The following is a 25,169-nucleotide window of genomic DNA, read 5'->3' on the forward strand; positions in this document are numbered from 1 at the left end:
CAAAGAGCCGTTGTAGATGCTGATGGCTTTGGGCAGGAAGGATCTCCTGTAGCGCTCCGTCTTACAGCACATCTGAAGAAGCCTCTGACTGAAGACACTCTGTTGTTGTAGGACAGTCTCATGAAGAGGATGCTCAGGGTTCTCCATAATGTTCTTCATTTTATGAAGAATCCGTCTTTCCACAATGATCTCCAGAGGTTCCAGAGGAGTCCCCAGAACAGAACCAGCCTTCTTTATCAGCTTGTTGAACTTTTTTAAGTCCCTGGCTCTGATGCTGCTTCCCCAGCAGATGATGGCAGAAGAGATCACACTTTCCACAACAGACTTATAGAAGATATGCAGCATCTTGCTGCAAACACCAAAGGACCTAAGCTTCCTCAAGTAGTACATTCTGCTCTGTCCCTTCTTGTAGATGGCTTCACAGTTGCATCTCCACTCTAGTCAGTTGTCCAGGTGAACACAGAGGTATTTATACTCCTCCACCATCTCCACTTCTTCTCCCATGATGGAAATAGTTTTTGACTTATTCCTGTTTCTCTTAAAATCTACAATCATCTTCTTTGTTTTAGTCACATTCAAAATGAGATGATTGTTTCTACACCATGCCACAAAGCGGTCCACCACCTTCCTGTACTCAGCTTCTTGTCCATCTCTGATCCACCCCACGACTGCAGAATCATCCGAGTATTTCTGCAGATGACAGGAGTCTGTCTTGTACTGGAAGTCTGAGGTGTACAGAGTTCTGAAAAGTACTGAAAAAAATTCTGAAAAGTAGTACATGTAGGACTGTACTGCCTGTTGGTTTGTTTAGAGAGTGTAGTACAAGACTTACTAAATGTTACATAAATAATAAAGAACTGCTAAAACAGTTAAAGTAAGAAAGTTTTACTATTATTGATGCAAGTAGCAACCATCTTGAATGCAGACGTCGAATACGGTCGTGTTGCCCTGACTTTCCGAGTCATATTTCCAACTTCCAGGGGGCGTTCCGGTTGAAATTTTCTACTTGAGGTCAGAAATTCAGATTTCCGAGTACAAATGGAATGCACCATACAGGTTCTCTGGAAATGACTCAGATGTTGTCAGTCTCAGGTTAGTAGGTTTACAATGGAACGTTTACATAAAGATTTATTTCCCATATTTGCCTAATGGGTTAATGATGTGAGATTCGCCAGTGGTTCCTTTAAGAACATTTAAATGTAAACAGCTCCATCCCTGTTAATAATCTTACCATTTTCTCTGCAGAGCAAAAGAATCGGCCACTTCTTCTTCTGGTATGTGCGCAGTGAGGTAGCAGGATGCCCATACTTCCGCCAACGCATGGCAGTGATTTTGGAGGCCTACCTCCTGGGATGCGGTCAGGCCATGATCAACAGCTTCACCCTGCAGGTCCAGGCTGTGGAGGCCCTGCAGGAAGTCGCGATGACCATCAAGAGGTTCTACCCAGACAAAACAGATCTCCCTTCCTCAGGTAATGGATCTGTTCATGTAAATACCGGTACAAATTTGAATATTGTTAAAATGTAAATAAAATAATTCAGTTTCAGAAAATTTGAATATTACACAAGGATATTTTAAACAGAAATTTCAGGCTTCTGAAAAGTCTGTTTATTTCTGTGCAATCCATTGCATGAATTACTTCCTCAATGCACTGTAGCATGGAGGCGATCAACCTGTGGTTGAGATATTATAGAAGCTCAGGTTTATTTCTATTGTGGCCTTCAGATCATCTGCATTATTGGGTCTGGTGTCTCTCATATTCCTTTTGAGAATCCTCTATAGATTTTCTATAGGGTTCAGGTCAGGCCAGTTTGCTGGCCAGTCAGGCACAATAACACCACGACCATAGAACCAGCTTTTAGTACCTTTGGCAGTGTGGGCAGGTGCCAAGTCCTGCTGGAAAATAAAATTAGCATCTCCATAAAACCTGTCAGCAGAAGGAAGCATGAAGTGCTCTAAAGTTTCCTGGTAGGTGGCTGCATTGATTGTTGTCTTCAGAAAACACAGTGGCCCAACACCAGCAGATGAGATGGCACCCCAAATCATCACTGACTCTGAAAACGTGGACTTCAAGCAATGGATTATGTTCCTTTGCACTCTTTTTTCAGATTCTGGGACCTTGATTTCCAAATGAAATGCAGAATTTATTGCCATCTGTAAAGAGGACTTTGGATCACTGCGCAAGAGCCCAGTTCTATTTTTCCTTAGCCCAGGTACAAAGCAAGTAGCAAATTTGTAAGTTTTGTCTTTGCCTCAGTCCACTCCTTGTTAAGCTCAAGCAAATCCTTGTATGGATTTCGCTCAAAATTTCGCTGGATGTTGCTTGGAGACAGCACTCTGTGAACAGACAGCCAATTAAATTTTTTGGCTTAGCCTTCTTGTGAAGGATGTCAATTACTGTCTTCTGGACATTTGTCTGATTCTGATCATTTCTACTAAAATTGGTGCCTTATGATTTAAAGACTAAGCTGCTTTTCGGAGGCTTGGCGCACTGTATTTATGTTAAAGATCAAGTCAGGACAGAAACATAAAAGCTCTCAGACACTGCAGGAAATGCCTGTACATGGCAAAATAATAGAATATTGAAAAAAATGTTCAATGTTTTGTCACTCATTTCAGAATGAAACTCGTATATTTTATAGATCTGTCTATGGATACACAGCCACAGGAAAACTTTGATTACCCCATAAAATATACTTTAAAGAAATGTTTACATGTTAAAGAAATGTTTACATGTTAAAGAAATGTTTACATGTTAAAGAAATGTTTACATGTTGATGCCTTATAACTTGGTTAATCTTTCAGGGTCCACTTCTTCTTAAAGGTGACCTATTATACTCCTATTTAAACATTTGGGATAGGTCTATGGGCTATAAAAAAAATTTAATTACATTTTTCACACAAAATCATTTTGAGATAATGAGAGTTCATCTCCTCAGAAAGAGCCAATTTAGGGCTCTGTCAATTTTATGCAAATTAGCTGTACATTCCTGTAAATCCTAACGTGTACTGATTCGAGTTCTCAAAGCAGTCTACTTTTAAGTGATTCACGCAAACTAGTACTGTCTTTGGCAGTGTGACTGGAACATTGCCCTGAAAAATAAAATGAAGCCAGGAATCTCTGTTATCCGACAGCAGGAGAATGTGCATGGACACATGTGGGTCTTTGCAGCCAACAACAGAACATCTGCCTTTGAGGGTAGCGATTGTAAAACTAGTGTGAGGTCAAGCCAGCAAAACGTGATCCTCTACTGAAAAGCAAGTTGTTGGAGCTCCACTTCCGTTGCTAGTCAGGGGCGGGACTCCGGTACGTTGCTAGGTGTCAGTGTAATTGAAACCACACATTTTCTAGAAAAACATAAAACATTCATTTATAGCCAAAAAATGGCTGAATGTTGTTTTTTTTTAGTTTGGTTTGTAGAAGCATTAGAGACGCAAATGGAAGTATAAAAATGATCAAAAGAAAATTAATATTTTCATAATAGCTCCCCTTTCAGCTATTTTTTTCTACAGATGACCTCACATTTTCCTGAGGCACCCTCTAATACATGGTAGAATTCATGTTGGAATAAATAATGGTGAACTGACCAGGTTTTGCTGCAGGAATTTATCCCTAAACTATTACTATTTAAGGAATGCTTTATTTGATTTTCATCATACTTTCTTGTTGCGCTGATGTACAAAACATCTATTTTAGACTCATCTAAACTCATTTGGACTCATCTGCTGGTGTAGCAGCATCAGAGCCAGGATCTTAAAAAGCTCAACAAGCTGATAAAGAAGGCTGGTTCTGTTCTGGTGACTCCTCTGGAACCTCTGGAGATCATTGTGCAAATAAGGATTCTTCATAAAATGAAGAACATTATGGAGAACCCTGAGCATCCTCTTCATGAGACCTACAACAACAGAGTGTCTTCAGTCAGAGGCTTCTTCAGATCTGCTGTAAGACAGACTGCAACAGGAGATCCTTCCTGCCCACAGCCATCAGCATTTAAAACGGCTCTTTGAAGAAACCTGCATAATATGAGCTACAACATTTAATTAGGACGAATAAAGTATTTTTTAATTGAATTGAATTGAATTGAATTTAATTGAATTTAATTAAATGTATGATTTCAGCAATGATAGGACAGAGGGAAGTAGAACTTAGTCTGGAAAAACAACACCACTCCCACCACTGCCATTTTCACAAGTAGCATTAATAAAAAATCAGGCCAAAAATATGAATCAGTTTATTCTAAGATTCTTCTTTGACTTTATTTGTGACACAATTGATATGCCTAGGCAGTAACTGGCAGCAGCACACTGCCTAAGCAACCAGTTGCGAGGATGCGCAGCGTCATTGCCACTATCTTGGTCGCACTGATAGCTGTGCTGTGAGTGTCCTGGTGGAGAAGAAACGGGGCAATGCGGCCAACTAGCTTATCAAACTTGCTACTATCCATTTGGAAGTATTCGAAGTGTTTCTCGCTGTCGATCGTCTTCATGTCTTTCACCAGTGTATTGTATTCAACCTGCTCCGTCCCTAGCCTGGTTTAATGGCTTTATACACCACCTACTTCTTTTTGTTTTTTCAATGCTACAAGGCAAATTAGCTTTCCTTCCTCGTCCAATGATGCCATGCAGAAAGTGTGGGAAATATTGAGGTCAATCCAACGCCACCAGGTTGCACCTTAGACTATTCAGGACCTCAGTGATGCCCTGGTTAGTATCTGGGAGGAGATACCCCAAGACACCATCCGTCTCATAAGGAACATACCCCTACGTTTTCAGGCATGCATACAAGCACGTAGGGGCAATACAAACTACTGAGTACTACTGAGGATGTCTCCCTTGTGGTGTTGTTTGTATAGGGGCTCAGGCCACGTCCCACAGTGTTGAGCTCCCATTGGGTGGTCTATGGCTCCCGGGGATCTTTCGGGCCAACTGTGGGGTGTGGGCTACACTTGGCTTTGGCGGGCAACCCTTCCTAATGACCTCCCAGGGCTAGCTCACCAGGTGGGATGTCCTAATAATCTTTTTTTTTTTCTTTTCGTGTCCTGTCCGGCAGTGTAGCGCTCAGAATTGTTGTCTGAGTGCCAAGAAATTGCCCAACAGATTTACTTTCACAAGCAGAGCATCACAGCTAATGCTTTAAAGCTCTGCTTGATATTTATAAAATAAACTTTATTATAAACTTCTTTGGGAATATTTCAATTGTTACAGACACAGAGACTGAAATGAAAAGGAAAAAAGAAGCTCAAAAAAGAGAGAGATGGGGAAAAAGGGGAGAAAAGGAGGAAAGAGTGGAGGAGAGAAAGAAGGATGAAGAGAATACAAGATTACACCCTGCTTGCTTATACACCTGCAGCTGTTTTTTTTTTAACAAAATAGTACACGGTAATTCTGAATATAAAATGTACTTAGTGAGAGGTGCAGCCCAATATTGAACATCTGTGTATCTGTCAACACCTGAAGCTTAACACCTCTGAGTATGGGTGTGGACGCGCTTTTGTATACAAGGTTTCTCCACAAAAATATGCAATAGCGAGTGTGAGGACCCACAGGCTTGCCCCATGGTCCCTGGACGGACACTGAGGAGATCCAAGCCACAGACATCTAAAGGCCCCCCAAAGCACAGGAACCCCAAGAGAACCACTGCCGGGACTACCACAACCCCCCCAGAGAAGAGCAGTGGAGAGTCCCAGGGGAACCACCCAGCAGCAACAGTGCAGAAGCCCCAGGGAGCCGCAGCGACGAGCCCATAGGCCCCGCCGGCAGCCGTCCACGCCCGAGCAGATCGAGCCATGGACCCAGAGGCCCAAGACCCCGGGACACACCACCCCCCAAGCAGAGGCCCGACAGAGCCCAGGGGGTCAGGCCCCGGCAAGCAGCCACCGGGAGTGAGCCAGCACACACCAAAGCACCCGGCCTCAGACACCGAGAACCACAAGTGCACCAGCGGGCAGAGACTCCAACCACCGGCAGGCAGTGTGGCGGGGAGGAAGCTGATCCAGGAGAGGGAGCAGTCCAAGACCCAACATGTCGCAAAAAAAACAAACAAAAAAAAAAAAAACAGGCACACACAGTCACAATCACCCACTCCCACCCTCATGCATACACATAAAATCACTCACACCCAACATAAGGATAACAACAATGGACGTCATACACGCACTCACACTCCCCATGCATACTCTATACTCCCAGGTCCAGCCGCCGGGACCCCCTAGGGGCAACCAGTCCCCGGACCCAGGAGGTGGTCCCCTTCCCTCCTGGGGCAGAGGCAGGCAGACAGCGCCGGTACTGCCCAGACCCGGGTGACCCCGGCCCGGCTTCCGGCCCCCCTGCCCCGAACCCAGTCCCCAACAACCCCCATCCACCTCCGGAGAGAGGACTATGTACAAAAGAGGGGTCCACATGGCCCAAAGCAACCCGCCAACCGGAGCCGCCCCAGGACGGATCACTCCCGACCCCCCAACGAGCTCCGATCCCAACCCCAGGAGTCTCCCACCCCCAGTGAACCCCAACAAGAACCTCCCTACAGGGCCACCTCCAACAAGGACATCGATATCGAACACATCCCCCCCGAACCCAAATGCCACAAATCCCCACCCCCACAGTCTTGTTTGTACCGAGTTCTGGCTGCCGTGAAGGGCTGGTGCCTGCCCAGCATATTGGGGGCTCTGGGGGGTTTCTCCTGCTTGGTACTGGGTTATTTTGGTGCTGTGTGTTGTAGGCCTTCTACTGTTCTTGCCACTCTTACAACTGTACACCTCAAGGTGACAAACTCGTCAATATACACCTACTCAACGCAAACATTTATTTCTACACATTCGTTCACCCACCCACCCACATAGTATGTCTTTCTATCTTTACATGAACTTTGCCTAGACTATTCATTTTTCAATTTTTATGGCCTAACCTTGACGTTAACCTTAAACCTAAATATTACCAGTAAATACTTTACCCTAAATCTAACTTAAACTCAATGTGCACCGTTGACCTGAACCTAACCCCTAACCCAAAAACAGCATTGTTTCTTATGGACCCCAGGCTTTGGGCCCCATGAGGAGCAGTGGGTCCTCACAATGTAGTATATACTACTGGAAAAATGGGCCTTACATTGTAACAAATGCTAGAACACACACACACACACACACACACTCACCAACACACAAATAATCCAAATGGTTGGAGGTCAACCAAAAACAGATTACTATTACATCAATGTGGCCTACCTGCTTTGATGCTGGATGTGGTCTTGTTTTAAAAAGGTAATCAAGCAATTAGGATTTCATTGAACAACACTACCCTGGCACATGTATTGCAGCCAGAGCTTATTTTATGGTATACCTGAAATACCTGAAATAAAAAAAATAAAAACAACAATATGTCATGGTGAAAATTATTTGTACTGTTCTCAGCTATTTTATGTTTTCACTGGTATTTTTATGATTTATCTTTGGTGATGAGCTCGAAGTCTTTGAGTTTGAAAGGCCTTCTAGCCATTACTCTAAAGTTTAGCTCCCTCTACATGTTCTTCTTCAGATTTAAGTCAGGACTCAAGCTCTGCCACTCCAAAACATCAATATTACTTCCAGTGAGAAGAAAGAAGTTGCTAAAATTATAAGTTTACTGTTAACGATCTTCCCCAGTTATAATAATGTTGGCCTGAACTGTAGTAAATATCCATATTTCCAAATATGTAGGTATCCTAATTCCTTTGACATGACTGTTTATGACAAGATGCAAGTTTTGTTACATACAGTTATATAGAAAAAAGCTATCCCTTCTTTCAATACTGTGGTTTAACATTTCAGAACATTGTAAAAATGATCTGGTCTTTAGCAGGTTTAGAGTAACTTTAATTTATCTCTTTGACTGAATCAAGGCAGATTCTTTTCATTTCATCCATTCTTCTGAGTTTGGATCTATTGTCCTGCTAGTGATCGACTTCAGGTCAAGCTTATGTTGTTGTAAAGATGGCCCCAAAATTTAATAAGATTTTATCTTGACTTTTGTCTGATCAAAAAATTTGCCTATATGTTAAATTATGTGTAACAATGCACAAATCTACACTGAATGTTATTTAGTGGGATCTTAGTATATAGGTGTGTATTAATCCCATTTTTCAACCATCTGGGGTTATTCCCCTAATACTGAGTGGTAAACAAATACCGTCAGGCTTGTCTATGAAGATGAAACCCTGCTGCTCAGCAGCCAGTTAGTAAAAGTAGAGACTTTTACACCTCAGGTTTGGCAAACACAGTCAGTAGGTATTTCTTGTGTTGATTAACAGATTGATGAGTGCTTTAACAAGACAAGTCTTTCTAAAATTAACATGTTTCTTGATTTGTGTCTTTTTTTCAGCTCCACTCAAACTGCAGGAGCTCCTCAGAAAGAGTAATCTGCCAAACGAATTTCTGTTGCCCTTTGACCCCCGCATCAAAGTGGGAAATATCCTGGTAGGTCTTGTTACAATGGTTTATTTGTGTTAGCAAATGAAGTGCCTATGGCACAGATGACGTGCTGAATGAATGTTTAGTCCTGTGGTTTTTTTGGGGTTTTTTTTTGCCTTTACCCATATATGTTGATTCTTTTGTCTAAAAATCAGACTTAATACCATAGTTTTACAGTTTTGTGCCAGTCATCTTATTTTTACTGCCTCTATAAATTCAAATGCCACTTTAAGAACAAAGTATATCAATGAACGGAGTGGTTGGAAAGTAAGGTGCTTACATGAAATTCTGCCAAGTTGAAGAAAAGTTATTTGAGTCACAAATTAGTGAACTGTTTATCTGGTGATCAATAATGGTTCCGTTTTCTTTCTTGCTTCCTCCATCTTATGGTGCAGAACCTTCAGTGGAGCAATTTGATGGTGAAGAATTCTGCAGAAATTCGCTGTCATTATACAGGAAATAATTCCTTGACTGAAACAAGTGGAGTAATATGCAGGTTTAATAGAACTGACAAGATTTCTATGGAATAATGGGCAGTGAGAAATCTTCATTCCAAGTCTGTCTTAAAAAAACCAAGTTTGTCCTTCTTCTCTCAAAATCTATTTTGATCCAGTATGATCATCTAATTACCTGAAAATATGTTTTTATGTTTAAGAATTATCATCAAAATAGTTTTGTTGATGACAATTGAGAAATCTGTTTGAATACTTTGAATAAAGGCCACCAGGGCCACAGAATGTTAAAAAAAAGCATATACCAGGATATAAAAGTTTAACTGTATCTTGTTTCTAGCTGCACCAAGACAGCTGGTCCAGTGGGAGACCGAAAACAGGCTTTTTCAAATCAAAGCAAAGCAAATCAAACTTTATTGGAATTTAGCTGTACATACAGTAGAAAAGTAAGATAAGATAAGATACGATAAGATAAGATAAGATGAGACAGACTTTATTGATCTCACAATGGAGAAATATACTTATTACAGCAGCTCTTAGTAAAACACAAGTAGGTTGCAGATAATTGTGTAAATGTGGAAAATCAAGTAATAAAATAGAATAAAATAAAATAACATATGTACAATAAGTAGCGGAGATGTTAAAGTGACAATGATCAGTATATGCACACACCCCAACCTCCAAATCAACCAACCAAACACACACACATCCATGTTTTAATATCTTTATGAAGATGTCCATTGACTTCCATTTATTTCCATTAATGTTTATGGCCTAACCCTGAAACTAAACTAACCGAACCCTAACCATTACTGTTACCACCCAGCTCAGCCAGGGAAAAGGGGAAACAACATTAAACAGGTGTTTAATGATGTAGGTGCTCTTTAAAATAAAAAGCAGTTTATTGTTTCATAATTTTCAGGTTTTGACAAGAGGAGAACAAAAGGAGGGTACAACAACTAGTACGAACTACCATCACTTGAGGTTCACAAAGATAATGTCTAATAAATAAATAAAAACATCAGATGAAATACGAACAGTCTCATACAAAATAAAGTTTTAAATGGAGTTTACCAAAACATAATTTTCAAAAGTATGATTAATGAAAAGGACTGAAAGCTTTCAGTCACTGCTTAAAACTAAAAAAATCAAAAGACTCTCCAAAGTAAGGCTTCTAAGCCTGACTGGAGAGGCTCACAAATGCTTTTAAACGTCTTTAAATACTTTTTCATAAATGTTGATTACTTAGCTCTTTACTCTTAGTGAATCTAGAACTGAGAGATTTCCCAAACCTCAATCAGCCTTAATGTAATCTACTCACTATCTCCTGAGAACAGTTCCCACTATTTTACCAACTTTTTGGCCTAGATTTATGGATAATTAACTGTCATTTTCAAAACTCTGTATTCAATAGACATTAGCCCTAGCCCAGAGTGCTTTCCTAACCATAAGTGCTCTAAATATAATAAGATTACAGAAATAAGGTAATCCATACCCCTGTAATGTATACCTAAACCTAAAACACTAAACCTATAAATTACAGCTTAGTTACAATAAGAGTAACACTAACATAACCAAAATAAAGCCCTTAACCCAAAACACCCAATCACATTAAAGAATCTAACTTCAAGGAAAATACTGAAAAAAGATAAGCCCTACCCTAGAACCATAACTCTCAACCTAAAATACCTAGACCGTAAATTAATACATTAGAACACCAAACTATTACGCTACCATTTCCGACCCCACCCATTTCTCACCCTTTACTCTGACCCCACCCAACCCCCCTACTAAGCACACAACAAACACAAACAAAATGGGTTCCCACCCAGTAACAAACACCCATCAGAATAGGCCAGCCCTGTTCCACAGCAGCTCACTAAGCACATGACAATCCACAAGGTTGTCACTAATGGCCTCTTGGTACAATCACTTGCACCAAACATTTTGCATAAAGATGAGAACCAGGTGCCCAAGATTTGCCCTGATCTTGAGTTGAGCGTGCACACCTCTGCCCTCCATACCAAACTCTGCTTAGCTATTGAAAAGCCTTTGAGGGTTCAGTGAGAAAACTCTTGCAAACCTAACCATAACAATTATCAGTACAGCATGAAAAATTGAGCAGAAACATCTCCTCAATTTCAAAACATTTCCTCACTTTGCTGATAAAATACGAAAAATGGTTCTTACTCAGCAGCAAGTACAAGGACGCAGGCGGAGCACTGGATTTAATAACATCCTAAATCAGCTGATCACACTTAAAATCAGCTGTCAGACACACATACATTTCCCCCAAAATACACAAAACAATACCACCATGAAATAACATGTTTGGTTTCGAAATGTATTGACCGTCCTTAAGCAAACCAGCGCGTGCAAGAGGAGGCAGCAGGCAGAGAGCAGCTGCCTGTAATCAGACTGCTTGTATCGGATTAAACAGGAGAACGAGCCCGCAGAATCCGCACAGCATGAATATCCAACCTAAAACTAACTTCACAGCAGTCAAAAGTCTGCGGTTTTGTGCTTTATAGTCCTTGTCCTCATTATTGCCATGGCTGAGACAAAAACTTCCTCACACACATATATAATTTACAGATACATATAAAACATTCTTGCATAAACATTATTTGTATTTCATTTATTTATGTTTTATTTTCAATTTATTGACAAATTTTTTTATCGTTGCACTCAGTTTACTTAAATGTAACAATGTCACACAGAAGCATTAATAGCAGCTCGGCGCCCTCCACTGACAACTGGAAGCGGGGCTTCAAGCCATAACTCCAGCTGTAGGTGGAAACACAATAGGTACAGTGCTGAGAAGAGTAAGACCAAGAAGGGCGGAGACGCGTTACCTAAATAGACCCAGGGGCATTTGTAACACTTTAGCTTACTATTAGCTTACAGCTTAGTAACACAAATGGATGAATTTGCTGCCAAGTTACGGAAAACTGGTGTAACAAGCATTCATTCCGGAATTAAACCTTAACAGATCATCGCAACCTGTTAAATGTGCCATATCACAGAATATTGAGTTTACATATGTTCAGTCGCTCATTCAAAGTCCTTTACTGTGCTGCAATTCGTAGTCTTAGCTGCTGCCTGACTTATGATTTCTTATACAACACTGTCCTAGATGATTCAGTACAACTGTTCTCCTTGGAAATACCTTTTGTTCTGAGTAAATCTTAACTAACCCCTGACTAACTAACTAAAATCTGAGTAAATCTGAGTAAATTCTAGAATGGCGCCCCTCAAAGTGGCACCATGCAGGAGTAGATATTACTTTTCATTCTGATTAATTCTTTTTAAGAACTCAAATTCCTCTTGTGGTGAATAAAAGAAATTTTTTTTGGACAATTATCCTCTCTGGTATCGGATGCTGTGCAGCTGGAAGGATTTTTGCTGATACATTTTTACTTTTGTACATTTGTTATAATGCATCACCATGGCAACGGGGTTGGGTTTTTTAGCTAATTAAAAAGCTAAAATAATACTTCAACTAAAAGCCCAAATCCCTGATGAGTTGAAAAGGAGACATCGTGGATGCAGAGCATCTATATGCATCTACAATGGCTCTCTTTCTTTTATTCATCTCTTTGTGTGTGTGTGTGTGTGTGTGTGTGTGTGTGTGTGTGTGTGTGTGTGTGTGTGTGTAATTGTTGCCTGCATAAGAGCTGTAAAATAACATAACAATGACACTACCAGCTGAAAATAACCACTGTCACTAATTGTTAGTAAATAGGTACTAACCTTATCAGGTTAAAAAATACTCTAGAACCCTTGTTAAAGGATGTAAAGACAAGAAAAAAAAATTTATGAGGGCAAAAAGAGTTTCGGAAACTTAACTAACTTGGTGTGCATAATATTTACTAGCTTAGTAAAACAATCAACATTTAAATATTACAAAACAGACACAAAAAAGTTGGATCTTTTTGAATCCCTATGATGCAGCTGGACAAATGCAAAGTGATGGCCTCGAAGAAGAAACCTCTCTGGCTGGAGTTTTCACCAATGCCATCACCCACCTTCAGCACACCCGTCGGGATTATCTTCAAAGAGGGAGACGACCTCAGACAGGACATGCTGGTCATTCAGGTCTCAAAGATCTCTATTCATTAATGTTATTAGTTTCATTCTCTTAAACAATGTTTATCTTTTTATAAATTATCCTGAATTTGTGTATCTTCCAATTTAGACGCTGGTGGTGATGGAATCCATCTGGCAGGAGAAATCTCTGGACCTTAACCTTATTCCATATGGATGCATCTCCACTGGACACAACATAGGTATGAACATTAGTGTTGTTTATTTTTTATGCTTCGACAAAAATATTTTAAAAGATCTTTGTTAATCTGGGTGGCACACTGAAACTGATTTGACCTTAAGTTTAAAATTCATGTCTATTTATTTATCTTTTTATTGCATTAAAATGTAACTCACTGGCAAAAGAGAACTTGCCTTTCCAAGGTTACTATGTACTAAGCATTCCTACTCTAATTAAACATTTCTCTCCTAAGGTATGATTGAAATCGTGAGGAATGCAGCAACCATCGCTGCAGTTCAGAGAAGCCATGGCGGAACGACGTCTGCCTTCAGAAATGATGCTCTTTTTGAGTGGCTCAAGTCCAAGTGTCCCCTCCAGGAAATAGTGAGTCAAATTAGAGCAGAGATATTGCAAACATTAATCCGAGTTTCTTTTCATTAAAGATTTGATTAATTAAAATTAATGAAAAATTAGGAAACCCTACATAATTAGAGATATGAATATTTAATTTAAATTTAACAAGTTGGAAAAATTGTAAATAAATAAGAGGGGGCTTCCAGTAGCTTCTTCGGGCTGAGCCTGGCTGAGCCCCAGGAGCTGAAGGTCGACCACCGGGTGCTCACTGGTGAGCACTACCCCCCCACACCCATCCCCGCTAATCAAGGTTCGCCTTTTTTCTGTGGTCAGCCATATCATCAGGATGCATGAATTGCTATTAGTGTGACCCCTCCCCTAAGCCCAATTTGCCATAGGAGACAACACAGCCCTCAGGATCATCAGGGTACACAAACCTTCTACCACATTGTAAAGTTAATTACACAATTAGGATAGTGTCCATCTTCTCCATATGGTATGCCTAAAACACCGTGACAGGGCACATAAAAATATTACATCAGTAATTAAATTACATCAATAAAAAAAGCAAGTTTAATACCTGCTTAAAGGTTATTATTTTCAAACATTTGGAACACTTATTCTAATTCACTGAATGTGACGGTATATTAATACTTGTAAAATCAGCTTTTGCTCCAGTTACAGCTGCAAAGTTTTTGGGATATGTCTCTACCAGGTTTGCACATTTTTAATTCAGCATGTTTGCTGTGTCTCCTACAGGGCTTCTGGCAAATTGCAAAGAGCTTCTCAGAACTTTTTTCATGCCACTCATGCAAAAGGTCCAGATTTGTGGACTGCTTGATTAATGGTTATAATACTAATAGATTCTTCCACCTAAGCTGTGGATTTCAGAGTTACCTTGAGCCTTCTGGCTGCTCCTCTGATTAATGTTGTCCTTGCTGGACCTTGGCTTTGGTGGATGTCTATGTCTTGATAAGTTTGCAGGTGTGCCATACTCCTTCCGCTTTCAAATGCTAGATTGAACCATGCTCTGTGAGATGTTCAAATCTTGGGATATTGTTTTATAACCATACCCTGCTTTAAACTTCCCCACAACTTTATCCTTGACCTGTTTCTACTTTTACAAGGTACCGTAAGCAGGTAAAGACAGTACTTTATGACACAAATGCTGGCTACAGTTCACTCTTAGTTCCCTGAGGGTTGCATATTTTTCATGTTTTAATGTCATCAAATAATAATAGAGCTCTTTACCGCTCAAACACAAAAATCAAGGCATCACAAAATTTTAGACTACAAAATGAGAAACATTATCACGCTATTTTGCATATTTGTTTGCAAATGCTGTTCTTTATTTGACTGCAGCACTACAAGACTGTGGAGAAATTTGTGAAGTCCTGTGCAGGATATTGCGTGGCCACCTATGTCCTGGGAATAGGAGACAGACACAACGACAATATCATGATCACAGACCAAGGTATGCAGCACCCACTCCATGAGATGTTAGTGGAAATTATAGAAAAAGTAAGACTGGCATATGTGCAACAATAAATTATATTCATTTTTAAATTCACTGCTTATTTAAAACAATTTCATAAAAGTGATGGACTTATACAAAAACAATGAGCAATGAAATTATATGATGGGTAAAACCAAACTAGTAATTCCTTTGCACTTTCCTCTTCACAGGGAACCTGTTCCACATTGACTTTGGTCACATCCTGGGGAACAGGAAGCGCTTTCTTGGAGTGAACAGGGAGCGTGCACCATTTGTCCTCACACCTGACTTCCTGTACGTGATGGGCCGGGTGAAAGGTGGAAAAAGCCTCTACTTTCAGCGGTTCAAGGTATGAGGTCACGTTGTGTGATGGTGTGGTTGGGTGTGCTCATCTTGGATAAAAAAAGGTTTCAATTTAAAGCAGTGGTGTTATCATTTATTCCACCTTGAGAATCAATAAGCTACTTTTTTTTTTTTTACATATTCTATAAACTTACATTGTGTTTAATATATTTAATTTATGTGAACAACACCTGAGGGGCTAATCGAAACATAATGAAAACATGAAATAAAAGAGTGAAGATCATAAACTCTGATGGAAGTATAAAAAACACTGAAATTTACCATTTCACAGTTTTTTAAAATCTAAATTATCTTTATTATAAATGAAAATACTATAAATTACACATTTTAACAGATGTAGTAAGAACTAATGACATAGTTTTATATAACTATTGTTTTTATGGCTACAATATGAGATTGTCTTATAATAAAACTTAAATTTAGTTTTTCATTACTTTTTTACAAAAATCCTCCAAAATCTAAACTAATTATTGGCTAACATGTAAGCTGATTTCAACCATATAATGCAGGTCTTAAGAGTATACAGAATAGAATAGAATAGAATAGAATAGAATAGAATAGAATAGAATAGAATAGAATAGAATAGGAGCTCTGACGAAGCTCTCCAGGTCTGCAGCAGCAGAAGACATTGTCCAACAGTGATGTTATTTTTGCCAGAGTTCTTCTGTCTCCCATCACCTCCACTGGGTGGAGGGGGCATCATAGGACAAAGCTGGCCTTCCTGATGAGCTGATCCTACCACTTCCTCCCAGTAAACAAGCAGCTGCTCCAACATAATATAGAAGGATATAGAATAATTAACAGAAAGATTTAGGAAACAGAACTCAGTATGAAGTCAGCATAATGAAGAGGATGGAAAGCTAATGTTTGTCTGTAGCAAGCCATGGCTTGGTGACCAAAACCCGAATAAATTCAAAAAGAAATAACATAATAGCAATAGATCCAGTTGGTTTAAAAACACTCAAAAACAGCAGGGCAGGAAGGACAATTACCCACGGTTTCATAACAGATAACTGCGGCTCTCTGGGTTTCATGTCTACAGACAAAAATCTTGTCTTTTCAGTTTCAAATATACCAAGCAAACAGCAGCATATACAGTGCCTTGCGAAATTATTCGGCCCCTTTGAACTGGTCAACCTCCTGCCACATTTCAGGCTTCAAACATAAAGAAATAAAATTCCAATTTTTTGTGAAGAATCAACAACAAAATGGGACACAATCGTGAAGTGGAATGAAATTTATTGGATGTGTCAAACTTTTTTAACAAATAAAAAACTGAAAGTGGGACGTGCAATATTATTTGGCCCCCTTGCATTAATACTTTGTAGGGCCAACCTTTGCTGCAATTACAGCTGCAAGTCTCTTGGGGTATGTCTCTATCAGTTTTGCACATCGAGAGACTGAAATTCTTGCCCATTCTTCCTTGCAAAACAGCTGGAGCTCAGTGAGGTTGGATGGAGAGCGTTCGTGAACAGCAGTCTTCAGCTTTTTCCACAGGATTCAGGTCTGGACTTTGACTTGGTCATTCCAACACATGGATATGTTTATTTGTGAACCATTCCATTGTAGATTTGGTTTTATGTTTTGGATCATTGTCTTGTTGGAAGATAAATCTCCGTCCCAGTCTCAGGTCTCTTGCAGACTCCAACAGGTTTTCTTCCAGAATCTTTTTGTATCCAAATCCGGCTTTAAACTTCTCCACAACAGTATCTCAGACCTGCCTGGTGTGTTCCTTGGTCTTCATGATGCTCTCTGCGCTTTGAACAGAACCCTGAGACTATCACAGAGCAGATGCATTTATACGGAGACTTGATTACACACAGGTGGATTCTATTTATCATCATCAGTCATTTGGGACAACATTGGATCATTCAGAGATCCTCACTGAACTTCTGGAGTGAGTTTGCTGCACTGAAAGTAAAGGGGCCGAATAATATATCACGCCCCACTTTTCAGTTTTTTATGTGTTAAAAAAGTTTGACGCATCCAATAAATTTCATTCCACTTCACGATTGTGTCCCACTTGTTGTTGATTCTTCACAAAAAACTAGAATTTTATATATTTATGTTTGTAGCCTGAAATGTGGCAAGAGGTTGACCAGTTCAAGGGGGCCGAGTACTTTTGCAAGCCACTGTAGCTCAGAGCCAGGTCTGATACACCTCCAGGAATATTAATGGCAATGAGCTGACTAGAATAAACTTTCTACTTAATGAAAAAAAACATTGTCACCTGGTAAGATCTCCTCAGGACCAAAAAGTATTAATTCCCATAATTAAAGCTTTTTAGCTCAGGCTAAGCCCATTATCATCCAGCAGTGCTGTTTGGGTGTAATTGCCCAAATTGAGATGGTTGTCTAAATTTATTAGACTACCATTACCCATCGTGAAAACCATTTGGTTACCATGGACACTGAATGCAGGCACTGATGATCATTAGGGTCCTAACTAGGAGGTTGCGAGTTATTAAAGACGGTTTCTTAATTCATCTACTGTAGTTTACTGAAAAAGAAAACTCTTGTCCATTTTTTAATCAATTGCTACCAATGAATTTACTATTCATGTGTGCAGATATGCATATAAACTGATATTATTGCTTGCCATTAATTTATTGCATTCTGTCCATGCTTTTTTTTTGTTTTAGGACACTTGCTGCCAAGCATATCTCTCACTGCGCTCCCACTCACGTCTGCTGGTCACTCTTTTCTCCCTCATGCTACTCACTGGCATCCCCGAGCTGAGTGCCGAGGAGGACATACATTACCTGCGAGAGGCACTCCAGGAGGATCAAAATGAGGCCGAGGCCAAGGAGCATTTTCTCCAACAGATTGCAGAGTGTGAAAAGCTGGGCTGGATCGTCCAGGCCAACTGGTGGATCCACATGGTGGCAGGCATCAAGTAGATTGTTCAGGAAGTGGGGCAGCGTAATGTCTGATTTTTACTTATGTTTTCAGAGTGTACCTTTAGGTACAGAGCACTGTTTGCATAAATATATCTTATAACGCATTAAACAAAACAAAAACAAAAAAAACCCAGAGAGCAAAGTGTACCGGAGTCAAATTCCGTGTTTGTATGTACAAACTTGGCAATAAAGCTGATTCTTATTCTGATATAGGATGATTCCAAAAGATAACCTGTTAAAGGGCTTGTGGATACAGATGGACATTTAAAAAACCTCTAGGTTGGGATTTTGTGAGGTGAGGCTTTTGAAAAAGTTGCAGCCAAATTAAAATCTTAAAAAGGAAAATGCTAGGTAAAACACGGAGTATTTATCTTTTATAATCCATATTTTTTTGCTTTAATTTTAATCTCATAGTAAACAGGGCCACAAACAATTTTTACATAAAAGCAGACTGTGTGCACAAATTCATTTAAAAAATCAACACTTTTTAAGATATAGATTCCATATCCTGTTCTTTTTGCCATATTTAGAGTAAGAAACACCAGTAAAAAAAGGAAACAATAGACTCATAGGACACATAAGTATACCTTTCTTTCAGTAAGCCAGGCGTGCAAGTCCTTTTTGGACTTTCAGATCTTTAATGATTTAGAGATGCAACTTTACTTTGTTTCATACACTGAAATATCATTGAGTCAGTCATTTTCTACCACTTATTCCATAGTGGGTCATGAGGAAGCTGGTGCCTATCTCCAGCAGTCTATGGGCGAGAGGCAGGGTACACCCTGGACAAGTTGCCAGTCCATCACAGGGCAACACACAAACAACCATGCACACACTCATTCATACACCTAAGGGCAATTTAGAGAAACCAATGATCCTAACAGGCATGTCTTTGAACTGTGGCAGGAAGCCGGAGTACCCACACATGCACAGGGAGAACATGCAAACTTAATGCAGAAAGACCCCCAGCTGGCAATCGAACCCAGGACCTTCTTGCTGCAAGACAACTATGCCACCGTGCAGCCTACATTGAAATATTTCGTTGAAATTATTATTTAACAGATAAATATTTCAAAAACTCTGAATAAAATTATTTTAGTGTTTTTCATATAAAAAAATGGAATTCCTGTGGTCCACAAGTATTTTTAACTTTCATGTGTTAGAATGGCCCAGTCAAAGTCCAGCCCTAAATCCAATAGAAAATCTGTTGCATACTTCAGGTTTAACATTCACAGACGTTATCCATGAGATTCAGGAATTTCACATAGACGAATGGTATGTTTGTGTTAGTCTATTACATAAAACCCTAATAAAATACATTGACGTTTGCAGTTGTAACATCACGAAATGTGAAAAACTCAAGAAGTATGAATACTTTCGCTTTGCACTGAACATGTAAAAAATATCTGGTTTACATATTTATGCTGAAAACCTGTTTCTATCCCTTGCCAAAAGAGTATTTTACATTTCGTGTTGATCTTTACAAATGTTATTTATTTTTGCACGTTTACAACAGCCAGGTCATGTGTACGTTGAAGACAAAACCCAGGGGACTTTGATGCATGTAAACACACAAGGACCTTTTGTGAAGGAGACAGCCTTTATGTTATAGGCGGCTGCTTGCTTGACGTGATATTAGCTAACTTGGCTGGCACCATAATGAGTTTGGTGATAGAGATTGTCGTCATCTCCTGATAATTCTCATGGTACAAATCCTCTCAGTGATGAGCTGTGACATTCTCCTTAAAAAAAAACAGGGCACACTGTGCAGGGGAAACACATCAAAACTAGAAACAAATGCTCAATAAAAACAATGTTACAAATGTTTCTATACATCTTAAAGAGAATGATTGGGAGTAACATGACATTTTCTTTGTGTATCAGTCACATTTGAAGTCACTGTGGCTTCCCAGCAAGAAGGTATGGGTATGAGTCCTGGCAGTGTTTTCTTGCAGCACTAGTTGCCTTTCTTTCATCATTCTTGATAGTAAGCAGACAGGAAATGGTGGAAAGAAGGGGGGAAGGATGTGGAGAGAAGGTCATCAGGGCTCGATCCCACGACAGTCTGCGTCGAGGACTAATGCCTTTATACATGGGTCACACGCTTAAACCCCTACACCACCAGTGCTGCGCCTATTTGATATTTTTTCATTCTGTTATGCTTTAGAGAGAGTAAATTAAAGCTGAAAATGCTTAAAATGAGCACTTTAATTAAAGTAAAATGAGGCAAATCTAATGTATATTTTGAAGTGACTGATGTGACTGCAGCTGCACGGTGGTCTTGCAGCAAGAAGGCACTCCGAATTTCTCCTACAGTACAAAAACATGACTGTTAGGTTAATTGGTCTCTCTCAGTTGCCCTTAGATATGAATGGATGTGTATGGTTGTTTGTCCTACGTGTCTCAGTGTTGCCCTGTAATGACCTGTCCAAGATGCACCCCGTCTCTTGCCTGTAGACCGCTGGAAATGGGCATGGATGGTGTTATTGAAAACAAAACACACTAAACAGTCAGTTAAACAGTATATATAGTATCTATAGTGATGAAGTGAGGCTCCACATAAAATTCTGCTTGAGGTCTCATTCAACCATGAGCCAGTTTATCCGTAAATCCTGATGAATCCAATCATTTAGGTAGATTACAAGCATGTCTTGAAGACATAAAAACCTAGATAACTTTAAATGCTGCTTTTAAATTCAGACAAGACCGGCGTTGTTGTCTTTGGCCAGAGTCTCCTTAGTCAGACAGTTAATATGGATGGCATAAATTGGTCTCCGGTAATGAGGTGAAGAACCTTGATGATATTTTTGACCAGGACATGTAATTTAAATCCCATGTTAAACAGTTTTTTAGGATTTCCTTCTTTCAACTCCAGAATATTGCCAGCATTAGAAATATCCTGTTCATGGACTGAAACACTAGCCCATGCTTTTGTTACTTCAAGGCTTTACTACTGTATCTCTATACTATCAGGATTTCCTTTAACTGCATTTCCACAAAATGCAGTTAAAGGCCTTCGGATGATCTAAAACGCTGTGAGTTCTGATGAAAATTTAAAAGAGAAATCATATTTATCCTATTTTAGCTTTGCTTCAGTGGCTCACTGTTAAATCCAGAATAGAATTTAAAATTCTCCTCCTCACATATAAAGCTCTTGATAGTCAAATTCCATCATATAACCGATCTGATTGTTCCATATGTTCCTAACAGTGCAATTCATTCTAAGACTGCAGGTTTACTGGTGGTACTGTCACAGTTTGGAGATGTTTGGCTTCTGTTTCTCTTTTGAGTTTGTGTTTTCACCATGTCTTTGTTATTATTTGTAGGTCTCTTTCCTTATATTTTGTTTCTTACTTATTCTTGTATTTTGTTCATGGTGCATTTTTAGTTTATGTTCTGTTGCATCTGTAAGATTTTCCTTTGGTTAGATCATTTCCTTGCATCTTTGTTCAGCTCATTCATCTTTTAGTTACTACTCCCTGCCACAGTCAACTTGTAATCAGTTTCATTCAATCCACCTGTGCCTTGGCAATCGGTCTCCCTGTCTCACCTGTGACTTGTATCATTTATACTCTTCTGTTCTCTTGGCTCTCCACTGGTTTATACTGCTTCTGTTCATGCCATGTCTGCCCATGTTCTTGCCTGCTTCTGTCATCTCATGTCTAGATGAAGGTTTTCACTTCTTATTTATTAAACCAAACCCACTCACAGAGCTGCTTCTGCCTGACTGTCTTCATTCTGATGTCCACTTCAAGAACACCTCTTGTCATGTCCCTAGAGTTTTTAAAAGGAGAATGGGAGGCACATTTTTAGTCATCAGGCTCCTACCTGCTCCCAGTTTTAGTCTGTGAGGCACCCTCTCTAAGTTTAAGACTAAACTTAAAAGTTTCCTTTTTGATAAAGCTTATAGTTAGAGTGGCATAGATGATCCTGAATTATCTCTGTTGTTATGCTGCTATGTAGGTTTAGGCATCTGGAGGACATAATGACCACTTTTCCTCACTCAGATTCATTCTCCTACTACTCTCCAATTTGGCATTATTTGCCTTTTTTTCAGCTTTTAATTTTACGTTATTTCTCTGTGTTTTTTTTTTTCTCTTCATAGAAGCTACACCTGGCCTTGTGTTTCTGTTGAGCTCTGACCCCTTCCTGGAGGTGGGGGCATTGGCTAAGCTACTGCTGCCAATAACTTAGTGTTCTTATTGTGTAGATAAAACACCTGGCCCTGTCTTTCAGTGTTTAACCCTGTCTCTCTCCTAGATATTGGCTGAGCTTTTACTGTGACTAACTGCATATGCTTTCTTTCATCTTATAGACTTGAAAACTGGTTCAGACCTTATCTGCTTGGTTGTGTTACTTTTCTAGAAGAAAACACTAAAGCAGTTACTATTGCCATTAATTTTTGTACTTTTCTTTAACATCAAATGTAACCCTGGATCAGTGCATCTGTGTTTTTTTTGTTTTGTTTTTTTGGTATGCAAGTCAGTGAATTGATGATGCTCGAAGCCGGCGCTGCCGAGGCAGTGGAGGACAGAATGGATCCAGTTTCTGAGTGGTAAAAGTGATGTTAGCAGCATCATCACTAACATATGTTATCGTTCAAACCAGTGCCACACTTTCAGAAAGTTTACTATATATTCTCAAGTTTACTATATTATCTCAAGTAAAGCATATGATTCAAGGTATAAAGAAAGTCCACACTTAAATTTCAAAGAATCTGTGGAAGGGGCTAAATATTAGGGTGATGGCAAGGATGCCAGCCAACCTGAAAGACTTGGAGGTCCTCACTAAAGATATACAGTCAAAATGCTAGTGGAAACCTGCAAAAACCTCCTCAGCAGTTATACGGTTTGAATGCTTTGATGCCATTTAGCTTTTTTCCACTGATCAATCAGAATAGTATTTTTTTTTTTTTTTTGACATATGATCCAAAATAAAATATAAATTTCAAAAACTGTCTCATTTCCTATCAGAAACTTCTAGCTTCTAGGCTAAGTAAAAAATTCCTATCTGCCAGGGATATGAAAAAATATGGGTTGTAAAGTTGCTGTGGAATTAGGTTGCTATATTTTTAAAACACCACAAGGGGCTGCATCACTACCGGAACCTCAGCAGGAGTGATTATAAACAGAGCAGTCATAAAACCCGTCCCTATAGGAGATGCACAAGTGAATGTGGGACATTGCCTTCCGTTTGCATGAAAACGTAAACCCGCCATCTGTGTGAATGCTTTCTGTGTCTTGTTGCTCTCAAGTTCAAGTTCACTACGAACAAGAAGATCTGTGTGTGGAGAGAATGGTTTGGGAGGGGGTAAAACCGATTGAGCACTGAGGATTTTTTTGCAGATCATTGTGATCACTGGGCTCCGCATGATTGGGATGGTGCCTACCTACCTGACGAACCGATAATCCCGCCTCCTCCAGGCAGGGCCCACCCCTCCACTATGCCCTCTTTTGCAGTACCAGGGTTTAAACTCACACTGGCGTGCTGCGGCGGCGGGACGGGGCATGTCGAGGTGTGTGTGACAGCGTGAGTGAGCCTGTGTGTGCATTAAAGAAGAAAAAGCAAAAGAGAGAAAGTTTGACTGTGTGTTTGCGTAGCTGCGTGATGGAGAGGGGTCCTAACAGACAGCAGAACAGGTGAGCTTTCTGTTTTGTTTTCTATCTGTCAGATTATTGCTCAGTGATATCCAGGAAACCCGACTGCAACACAGTATGCCTGGAAGAGCACAGTTGGCTTATTCTAAACAATATCCAGTTACAGTGGGCCTTCATATAGGTGCATCAGTTATATTCCAGGTGAGGTTTTAAACGTTTTCTTCAGGTCATGACCATGTATTTACATATTTGTACATATTTTCATCTTCATACAATAAAAACTCCCCGCTACAGCCATGAAAGAATGGCATAACTAAACATTGCCATTGTAGTTTGTGGAAGTTTTGTGGAGATCTCAATGAAAGAGAAGCTGTTGCATGGCTTGATTAGGCGAAAACAGGTTTTTCCTCGCTGTGCAAAATCTTGCAAGACAAGTCCTAATTTGCGTGATGGTTGAATAATCTCTTCAAGGAATTAGTTTAGAATGGAAAAATATAACTCACCGTCATAATTGAGTTTGCATTTTCTAACTGTCACACATCTTTATAGGGATTTGTACATGATTAGCAGTTATCTTGTGTAATATGTCAGAGGTAGGGAAGTTTCTTATGAATAACCTAATGTTGTACAAGTCAGAGCCAATAGTATACATGGCCTATTTATTGGATTAGATTTTTTGTGGTTTCATACAGTTGGATGTTCTGTTCCATTGAAGCAAATTAAAGCTGTATTATTTGGCTTCCTTCAAATAGTAATATTTTTTTGGATCACATGTCTTTAAGTAATTTATAGCACAGGTGACAATAGTTCCTGGTTCTCGTTGTTCTTATTGTTTTTTATACATTTCTCATCATATAAAAGTAAAAATGTAAAGTATTGCGTTATTACTGCCAAAGATACTTTCACATCCCATTTAATTAAGAGTTTTTGGGATTAATTATTTTGATTAAAAATTTTCAGTCAGCCAATTAAGTTTTTTCAGTGTATGAATCTGATTTGTATTATTATTTTTTTTTTGTTCAGAAAGATGAAAATTTCAATATTGACCTAATGAATCAGGATTAAAAATAACATTAAATTTTGGGTCTACAGCTATAAAATATTATCAGTTCAGTCTGGCAGTACGGGCCAGAATTCCAGCAAACTTATGGGAAGCTTGTGGAACAATGATGAGAAATAAAAGGTATGCATAATGTGATTTTGTGTAGTCTTTTAAAATACATATTTTCTATTATACATATGATAGAGCAGGCATAACCTTTTTTGTTTTTTGTTTTTTATTTTGAATCCCCTTCCAGTAG

General features: G+C 39.4%; 2 protein-coding genes across 4 annotated transcripts in view; both read left to right on the forward strand.

Annotated features, from left to right (window-relative positions):
• The window catches only part of si:rp71-17i16.5 (phosphatidylinositol 4,5-bisphosphate 3-kinase catalytic subunit gamma isoform), a 39,788-nt gene extending 21,372 nt beyond the window's left edge, over nt 1-18,416 (forward strand). The window contains exons 6-13 of the mRNA XM_047359069.1: nt 1,246-1,471; nt 8,353-8,447; nt 12,848-12,991; nt 13,092-13,182; nt 13,414-13,544; nt 14,877-14,988; nt 15,201-15,358; nt 18,014-18,416. Coding sequence (XP_047215025.1) covers nt 1,246-1,471; nt 8,353-8,447; nt 12,848-12,991; nt 13,092-13,182; nt 13,414-13,544; nt 14,877-14,988; nt 15,201-15,358; nt 18,014-18,271 — 1,215 coding nt within the window. The 3' untranslated portion in view covers nt 18,272-18,416. The remainder of the gene's footprint in view (nt 1-1,245; nt 1,472-8,352; nt 8,448-12,847; nt 12,992-13,091; nt 13,183-13,413; nt 13,545-14,876; nt 14,989-15,200; nt 15,359-18,013) is intronic.
• Nucleotides 18,417-23,733: 5,317 nt separating this feature from the next.
• Nucleotides 23,734-25,169, forward strand: part of lamb2l (laminin, beta 2-like) — a 96,870-nt gene continuing 95,434 nt past the window's right edge. Inside the window, exon 1 of one of the 3 annotated variants that reach the window (XM_047366677.1) lies at nt 23,734-23,910. In XM_047366677.1, the coding sequence (XP_047222633.1) occupies nt 23,879-23,910 (32 nt within the window). In that variant the 5' untranslated portion in view covers nt 23,734-23,878. The remainder of the gene's footprint in view (nt 23,911-25,169) is intronic. The other 2 variants (XM_047366686.1, XM_047366696.1) reach the window with 2 other exon arrangements.

This window comes from Girardinichthys multiradiatus, chromosome 1 (genome assembly GCF_021462225.1).
Source record: "Girardinichthys multiradiatus isolate DD_20200921_A chromosome 1, DD_fGirMul_XY1, whole genome shotgun sequence".
NCBI classification, from domain to species: domain Eukaryota; kingdom Metazoa; phylum Chordata; class Actinopteri; order Cyprinodontiformes; family Goodeidae; genus Girardinichthys; species Girardinichthys multiradiatus.